We start from the raw sequence: 9,977 nt of genomic DNA, 5'->3' as shown, positions 1-9,977 counted from the left end.
TCTTATATATATTAATATACATATATATATATATATATCCGGCTACTATGCTATTAATACACGAAGCACTTGGTGCTACTAAATTTTCCGCCGTTAGATCTAACCATTTGATCATTTCTCAGCTCCGTTAGATCATACTATCAACCAACTACCCACTCTCAACCCTAGAGACCCAGATCATCCTAACCGCACATCTCTTAATCCAATGACAAAAAATTTGGTAGCACCGAAGACTTGGTGCATATATATATATATATTATATATATATATATATATATATATAATATATATTATATATATATATATGTGTGTGTGTGTGTGTGTGTGTGTGTGTGTGTGTGTTGTTTTGTGCCTTGTGGCTTTAGTTTGAACCGGTGGTTTTTGGGTCCCTGCGGGCTCCTTCCCCTCCTACTTAAGGGCATCTCGCAAACCCAGACTCCGTTACAGCTCACTGTCTTCCCTCTCCCTCACTCCAATGGCAGCTAACCGCCACCTTCACCACCACCACCACCACCACCACCACCACAATGCCGACTACCACCAAATTCTCCTCCACCTCCTCCTCCTCCTCTCCCTCATCACTACTCTCGCCTCCTCCGCCTCCGCCTCCGCCCCCGCCCCCGCCCGTGTCCCGGCTATCATCGTGTTCGGCGACTCGACGGTGGACGCCGGCAACAACAACGGCATCGGCACCATGCTGAAGAGCAACTTCCGGCCCTACGGCCGCGACTTCGCCGGCGGGCCTACGGGGCGGTTCTGCAACGGCCGCATCCCCCCCGACTTCATCTCCGAGGCCTTCGGCCTCCCGCCTCTCGTCCCCGCCTACCTCGACCCCGCCTACGGCATCCGCGACTTCGCCCGCGGCGTCTGCTTCGCCTCCGCCGGCACCGGCCTCGACAACGCCACCTCCGACGTCCTGGTACCTACGTACACCTCCAAAAATAAAATAACTGCATCATTACATCATAATAATTAATTAATTTTGTTTCCATTACATACATAAATCTGACATCTCTTTTATTTATTAATTATAGCTACTCTTGTACTTGTTCTTTTCTTTTCTTCTTTCTTTTAAAGCAAAAAATAAATAAAAAAAAAAATAAAAAAAAAAATCTGATTCTAGTTTGACCTGAACTATCGATTTTAGATCTAAACTTGGGAACTTGCCTGCTTTTCTATATATTAAATCCATAGAAAAATTGGATATATAGGAATAATATAAGCACGACATCTTAGAACTAATAAGAGGTTTGGAATCAACTCAGAAAGGCGAGAACAAACGAATGGTCTTATATAATTTTGGGCATTAATATAAAACTCATTTATTCACAATCCTAAGGTCATTTTTTTTTTGGGTTTGTGTTTAATCTATGGATCCTCCACGAATCTAAAGTTAACATGATAATCAGCACCCTGACAAAAGTGGCGTGTGTTTCATAATATATGAATTCTAATAATAATAATAATAATAATAATAATAATAATTGGCATGAAAAGGAACAAAACGGAAAGGGCAGAGTTTGTTTCTCTTTATAGATATGCAAGTGTTCTCGAACAGAATGCTTTGGCTGCATAATAGAGGTAAAAATGTAGTGAGCAGGATTGAAAGGGGCGTTCTTGTAAGCTAGCATGAAGATATCATACTATCTTGTAGCTCACATGGTAGGTGCAGAATGAAAATAACATAAAATTATCTCTACAATAGTAAAGGAACGAGAAGGATGAATTACTGGAGTTAAGAAATTAAGTTACGCGAAGATGCTAGTGAGTTCAATGTGGGGACTCTATCATTGTCTTCGCCTAAAGCAGGGGATGAGGCTGGTGGGCATAGGGAGGAATTATGAGAGCAGGATTTTTTGTTCGGTGGTTTGTAAGAATGGGTGGTTGCTATACAGGGAAACAATAGTGGTGTCTGTAAGGGTGGTGTACTTACAAGAATAAGGAGTGAATTCGCTGCGGCCGAGGCACGCCAATTTTTCGTATTCTGAATACTGGTTCTTTGATTTATTAGAGTATAAACTTGTTTGATGCATCAAAACTACTGTATGCGACAACAGAACCACTTGATGAGGATCTGAGTACTCAGTTGCATTTGGTGTATATATATATAGGAAGTGAGAAAAGTCGCGGAAGTGAGAGTTATCTTAAGTAGCCAACTGTGCCATTTTTATCTAGTTGTTCAATGAACCTGATATTCATATTTAAGTATTGGCAGTTTCACATTCAATGTGAGTCACATCAAACTAAGAAAGGACGCAATTTTTTGTTATTTGGGCTCATTTTTCACCAAATTAAACAGTGGAAGCTATAACTCGCATAAAATGATTACCATCAAATTAGAAATTCATGCACATCTGAGATTGCAGGGATGCTGCTGCTCCTTCCTAATTAAGCATTAGAGAGGGGGATGTAACAAACATTGTTGTTCTCTAGTCGGTTGGAGGATCGAATGAGAATTTAACTATGTTAGTTATTTGGTGTTAGGTTCAGTGCATAAAAGCTGGGTCCTCCTCTTTCTAGGGTCTGCTGTAGATCTGCTGCCTTAATTGTCAGATTTGTTTTTTTTGGGGGCAACTTCTAGAGCAGGCACCGATTTCCTTGCATTAAAACTGTCAGGGACTGTCAGCTAACCTCCAAAACCAATCCACAATGACTACTCAGAGGGTGCAAATAGGGTGGAAGGGAAGGAAAAATTTGGCATTGAGAATGATTTAATTCCTCCATCATCAGTCCTAAGATGAATTAATGCCATCTATTTCACTGTGATGGGTGGATCATTCTGTGATCAGATACATTTTGTTTCTGATGACCGGCAGCAGAGTCATTCTGTGCGAGGAAAATCATGTTAGGTATATTTGAAAAATGTTTATTCCTTTGTAGAATGGCTATTTACGGAAGAGTTGTCAACTCTAATTGGTAAACCGACAAAGAGAGATATATTTGCAAATTTTTTTGACTTTAAATAAAAATTCTTGATAACTAAGATTTAGTGGGATAGATATATTTTCTAATTATGCAACTTGAGTACTTCAATTGATCAGTATATTAGCATGAACTCTGCCCAGTAGTGCAAATTAATTAACTTTTGTGGCTGATCAAGGTTCAGATTGGGTGGTCCACATCTTGTGACAAATTTTGCTTTGACCATCCGATCTCCTAAAATTATAATTTTTGGTACAAACTTGAGAGTCGGTACTTACTTTAGTAGAATTGTATTCGTTGTACGTATTATAATTTTTGGTACAAACTTTAGAGTTGGTACTTACTTTAGTAGAATTGTATTCGTCGTAGGTAGTCGCATGAATTATATAAAATAGGTAAAAACTTATCTAAGTTATCATCTATTTTAATATAACTGTCTAATCTTTAAAAATTTTGACTTTACTATCTTATCTTTTAACTTATTTGATTTGAATCAATTTAATAACTTTTTAACTTTGAAATTTAAACATGTTATTTATCTTTATGAGTTTAGTCAGTATATTTTATATAATCTATGTAAATATAAAATTAATTAAAGTAAGCAATCAGCTTAAATTGTATATTCAAAGAACCATCAAATCACTTAAATATATCAAACAGATTGATAAGTTGAGTGATAAAATCAAAATTTTGAAAGGTCGGATAGTCGAATTAATCAAAATGACCTATAGTTCAGGTAATAAGTTCTATAAAATATGCTACCGAAGCCTAGAAAAATAAATTTCAAATTTCGAAGTGTAAAAGTCATTAAATTGCTCAAGTTAAATTAGTTAAAAGATTAGATAGTAAAATTAAGATTTTTAATAATTAGTTAGTTAATTCAAAACAAATTATGGTTCAAATAAGGTTTCTATAAATTTACCTTATCACTTCTACTATGTTAGGTGCATTAATTCTTTTTCTGGAAATTAATTTACCAAATCTTCTGAGCTTGATGGGGCTCAACCATGTACATCAGTACATGATCTCGCTCACGTTCTCACAATCAATGAATCTAAACAACCAACGTACTGTTTCGTTTCACATGATTAAAACAAAGGCGCACAATAAAAAATAATAAAAACTCCAAAAAAAACCCTTTATAATATTGAAAAGTGACATTAGCATTATATGTGTTTTGATTGGAGCAGAAAGTACTGCACGGATCTTGAGACAATCCGACGACTAAAAAATTCACAAGACGTTGAGCTCCCGTGCTTTTAAAATCACAGAAAGAGCTCAACTCTAATGATCAGACTTGTTAAATATATTTGTTTTTTTTCTTAGAGATAGGTAGCACACTACCCACTTCGTTTATTATTTTATTTAGAAATAAAATTAGCTAAAAATGTGAATCAACTATGATTTGAATTTGGGACCTCGGGTACCAACCACCAAGCTCTTTGCCACTTGCGCTAGGTACGGTCAATTTGTTAAATATATTTGTTATATTGAAAGTAGTTTGTTCTAGCAGTCTTATTGAATGGATAATATCTAATACGCCTTTTAAAACATTAAAAATATTTAATATATTCTTAGTGTATCAAAATATTCATATTGATTTTTAAATTTTTAAAATTATACTCATAACCCCTAGAACTTACTAATGAGATTTGAGGTTTAGAAGAGTATTTTGGAAATAAAGCGGTAAACTTAAAAATGTTGAATAGCATTGAGGGGCATATAANAAATTTTGACTGATTATGGTTTGTTTGCACTGGAACGAGGCTAGGATGCACTGTTATAGAGGTCAGTTGCACCATTTCTCATTTCGTAGACTTCACATTGCACTATTATCCCTGTTGCGGAGCGCGCACTTTTTGTCAATAGCGTTCGAAAATTTCGTAAAGTCTTAAGCAGAACAGGAAACAGCGGGACCGGCGAATAGCGGGGTCGGATGTTGTCCGGGTTCCGAGAAATAAGCGGTCAATTAATGCGCGCCAGACCGTACGGCAGGGCAGTATACGTATGTCAAGAAATACGCGGGAGGCTATTGTATAGGAGGGGCATTTTGGTCAGGCGGCGGAAAAAGCGGACCGAATCTGCAAAAAGGAAAAAGGTGGCCCGATTTTGCAAAACCCCAAAATAAGTGAATTTTTTATGCAAATTGGCCTATATATTATATACTTAGTATAACTGTAATAAAGGAAATAAAAAGCTTTTTAAAACTTTTTCTTGTATTTGTTGCAAAAATAACATGTGATGAAGTGCAACAAGATTCAAATCAAGCAAACTTTTTGCGCTTTTTAACCTTTTTTTTTTCGGTGCAAGCATGTGATAATAATGGACATTTAATCTGTACTCACTGGCCGGTGCTTGAGGGCTCAGTACAACTATTAATAGTGCTCGCTAAAGGTGATGGTATCTATGAAATTGAACGTGACAATCCCTTCCATAAATAAGATGCATGGGTTTAGAACAATCTAGCTATAAGGCACGGAACATTGCATTAAATTTTATCGATATTTGGAACTTCTCTTGCAGATACTAAAACCCTAGATTTCTGTATCTGCAACAAAGACTTAATTATAATGAGTAGCACTCATGTGGAGCACAGAGCCTCCGTACTCCTAAGTCGTTTTCGGTGATATAACTTTCGAATCACTGATCGGCTCCGTTAGACTTGATTTAGCGTATTTCAACTATCTAGAAAAATAAATTTTGTTATTTTTTAATATTATTTATCTAGTGATCGAAAGAAAATTCAAAATCAGTGGTCAACAATAAAAATCTGACAAAAGGTTATGATGCAGTACTAAAATTTTCGATCAGAAATATTGATCTTGTTGTAGATAGTATAAAAAATTTTCTATCAAAATTTCATCTAATTTGAATACTTTCATACTGTTAAATTTGCAAACGGTATACATCAGCCATTAAAAATTGTTAATTTTGAATCCTTTCGATCACTAATTAATGCTATCGAAAATCCGCAAAAATTATTTTTTTTAATACTTCAGGTACGCTAGATCAAGTCTAACGGAACCGATCGTCGATTCAAAAGTTTCATCATAAAAAATGGCTTAAGAGCACAGAGACCTCTGTGCTCCTAATTCTACTCAATTATAATGTATGTTTATGGTTCTAAAGTTAGAGTCAAATGTAAGATATAGTATTATTTGATGAAATAATTCAAATGTACTATATATCTAGGGTGCTGTTATATCAAGCTTTTACCGTCAATTTTTCTATCAGCATGGTTGAAAGCTAAATATAGGGCTTTTTTTGCAAATAGCCTCCTGACAAATTTTATTTGCAAAAATAGCACCGTCCAAAAATTATTTGCAAAAATGGCCCTGTCCCTGCCACGCTAGCGCCACGTCAGCGCGACGCGAGCAGGGCGGGCCCAGATGTTTAAGTTGAACACGGTGAACCATTCACCGTGTTCAATACAAGATTTTTGTATTGGACACGGTGAATGGTTCACCGTGTCCAATACAAATACCCCAACAACGGCTAAGTTTGAGGTATTTGTATTAGACACGGTGAATCATTCACCGTGTCTAATTATTTGTATTGGACACGGTGAATGGTTCACCGTGTCCAATACAAATAGCTATTTTGTATTGGACACGGTGAATCATTCACCGTGTCCAATACAAAAACTTTGTATTGAACACGGTGAATGATTCACCGTGTTCAACTTAACCATCTGGCCCAGCTGTTCGCCGCGTGCGCGCCTGAAGTGCGCTTTGCGTGGCGGGGCCAGGGGCCATTTTTTACAAATAAATTTTTGGACAGGGCCAAAATTTTAAAAAAAATATTTTGTAAGGGGGCTATTTGCAAAAAAAGCCCCTAAATATATATCGATGCTTCTGTATTTGGACCTCGATTTTTTTTTTTTTTTTTTTTTTTACTTCTCGGTTAAGGCAAGAAGTTCCTAAGCTAAACTGCAGTTCTCTATTTCAATAAGCCTTACTTAAAATATAAATATAATTTTATGAGAGAGAACTGCTTAACATTTCTCTAGATTTTTTTTTTTTTTTTTTTTAGGAGAAAGATAGTTTTTTTTCTTTTTTTTTAGCGAAGCTAGTTGGTACTACCCGTGTTTGTTATTTTATTTTGTAGAATAGTAAAATTAGCTAAAAATATAAAATCAGTTTAGATTGGAGCTTAAAATCTCATGGTCCACATCAAAGCCTTTTGTTAATTGGCCTATCGGCGCCACTACATTTTGTCCTTATGCATGCATTTACTAGACAATGTATATATAGAGTGGGAAGGCTGTTGATTAATTTACCATTAGTCATTAGATACCAACATTTTAATAATAGGAGCCAATATTTATTTGTACATCCAGAAATTAAGCATTTGTAAAAATCGTTACATCTCTTCATGGCAAGAATTAATATTTCATATTCAATCTTTATTTTTAATATTAATCCAAACAGTATTGTTTGAAACCTTTCGATTGAAAATTATAAAATATCTACAACACTAATTTTTTATGATTTTACAAAATAGCATTTCTGTTGGAAAATCCGTCTATTCTTTTAGAAAAAATATCACTTTTTAAATATTTTATTTTGAAAATATACAAAGAACTCTTTTAAAAGAGTGCATGCAAGAATCAATAGCAAATATATAGAGATGAAAAGTTTAGATGAGGCTTATGGATCGAAACATACTATGCACTGTCCTAAAAGGGCGATTCTTCCTCCCTGTGCGAGGCTTCGGCGCATACTGAGACCGAATCAAGCAGCCAAGACTGCGCCTGCCTTGGCGCGTGCTCGTGCTGTGTGCGCGTGTGTGTATTTAGCAGATGGCACCACTCTAATCATCACCCAAGCAACTAGTTTGAAAATAATGGAGTATATACAATGCGCTATTATATATTTTCTGAGGTTTTTTATGTGGGATGAAACTCATATATAGTAAGTTATGGATGGGCTTTCGGATAAAGCCTATTTTATATATGTTGGGCCACCAAGGAGGCCCATGAGCCAAATAAAATTTTAGATCACGCTTTCAAAATAAATACCAACATTTCTCATAGTAATATAGCAAACTAATTAAGGCATTTTCCTTTTTCCCAAAGTAACCGTATTATCCACTTTTTGTCTCAGTAGTACCAAACCATTACCATATGAGCCAACATGTATAACATACATTTCTCGCAAATATCTTCACACTTGCAGAAGGTGATACCTCTATGGAAGGAGGTAGAATACTTCAAGCAGTATCAACAGCGGCTGCGGCAGTACGTCGGCCTCGCGCGGGCCAAGTACATCGTCAGCGAAGCCATCTACATCGTGAGCATCGGCACCAACGACTTCCTCGAGAACTACTTCCTCTACATCACGGGCCGGTTCGCGCACTTCAGCGTGGGCGAGTTCGAGGACTTCCTCGTCGGCCTCGCCGCAGAGTTCCTGACCGAGATCTACCGCCTGGGCGCTCGCAAGATAGTGTTCGCGGGGCTCAGCCCGATGGGGTGTTTGCCGCTGGAGCGAACTACAAATATTTTGCACGGCGGGGAGTGCATTGAGGAGTACAACGCGGCGGCGAGGGAGTTCAATGCGAAGCTGCAGCATATGATGGAGGAGTTGTGTGCTGCGTTGCCTGGGCTGAAGCTACGATACACACCTGTTTACGATAGCCTCGACTCGATCATTCAGAACCCTTCTGCGTATGGTGAGTTTTACAAGCACGTTCAAGATGTGGGATAAGACAACTGCATGTAGGTCAAAATTTAGGGGGAAAAAAATGAGGGAATTTCGTAAAATTATTGCACTAATGATTTCATCAAATTTAATAATTCAAATCATGTTCTGGCTAACGAAACCGAAATAATTAACGAGTGAGTGATAGCATTTTAACAAAAGTAACTAAAATAATTCAATTCCAAAAAGTAAAAGTTATGAGGGTCTCATGAATCAAAATAATTAAAGTCGAGATGGAATTTTGATAGAAAATTTTTTGCTGGGCATTCGAAGTGAAAACATCAATTTTAAACTAGTTTCAAAAATCAATTTCGCTAATATTTCGTAGCTTCATACGTGGGGGAATGAATCTGGTTTAATATTCAAACACATCTCCTCATCTGGGGCACTAGTCAACAACTATCACTTCTTTTTACTTTCCAATAATTAGGAAATAAGTGCTTTTGTAAGTAATCCTTAACAGTGTCTTGGAAATCTGCTGATACGTTACCAAGAAAGAGATGAATAGGAAGTGATCACACTAACTTATCCCTAGTTATTCAAGACGTGTCATGTTCATTAATTAAAGCCGATGAAGTTTAATAGTAAAATTGGTTTTGTTAATAACATCAGTCGTGATTAATGTATTGTTAATGAGCAGGTATTGAGAATGTGGCGGAGGGATGTTGTGCGACAGGCAAGTTCGAGATGGGTTACCTGTGCAATGAAAAGAACCCCTGCACCTGCCCCGACGCCGACAAGTACTTATTTTGGGACGCATTCCACCCTACTGAGAAGGTCAACCGTCTCATGGCTAATGTCACGCTACAGACGAGCATGAAAGAGTTCCTATAGTTAATAATAAGCTACTCTTGATTATTGATCAGTTGTATATGATCTTACTTTCTTTTAATAATTTCTTAATGAATGATATGATTAAAAAAAAAAAAAATTACATCATGCATATAAATGAATGTTCGTTTTAAACCGGTTCCGGGTCACCCACGATGAGCAAATCTCACTCAATCCGTTAATGTTAGATTTTGGTTTTGTTCTGTATTTATCTAAATCAGAGTCAAATACTGGCTGAATTAGGACAAGATGGAATTTGGATGTATTTGAAATATATAGATTATAAATAGACGTACAATTAAACTATGGGTCTAATAAACAATTTAGTTTGGAGCCATTCTTTCGCACCCTTGGTTTGCAAGAGCCATCAACAGATCCGCTAGATGTAGGGCTGGCAAACGAGCGAGCCGGCTCGCGTTCGACTCGTGTTCGGCTCGATATTCGGCTCGCTCGAGCTCGACTCGAAATTAAATGAGCCGAGCTTGAACAAAATAAAAGGCTCGAAATTCATTTCAAGCCGAGCTT

At 36.9% G+C, this 9,977-nt stretch overlaps 1 protein-coding gene across 1 annotated transcript; it reads left to right on the top strand.

Annotated features, from left to right (window-relative positions):
* LOC109724564 (GDSL esterase/lipase At4g26790-like) lies at positions 345 to 9,669 on the top strand. Its single transcript, XM_020253420.1, has 3 exons — positions 345 to 919; positions 8,100 to 8,592; positions 9,262 to 9,669. The coding sequence occupies exons 1-3, from the start codon at positions 476 to 478 to the stop codon at positions 9,453 to 9,455; spliced, it is 1,131 nt and encodes a 376-aa protein (XP_020109009.1). The 5' UTR covers positions 345 to 475; the 3' UTR covers positions 9,456 to 9,669.

This window comes from Ananas comosus, linkage group 19, assembly GCF_001540865.1.
Source record: "Ananas comosus cultivar F153 linkage group 19, ASM154086v1, whole genome shotgun sequence".
Lineage (NCBI taxonomy): Eukaryota > Viridiplantae > Streptophyta > Magnoliopsida > Poales > Bromeliaceae > Ananas > Ananas comosus.
The sequence above is the reverse complement of the archived record's forward strand: the minus strand, read 5'-3'. Positions and strand labels throughout refer to the sequence as shown.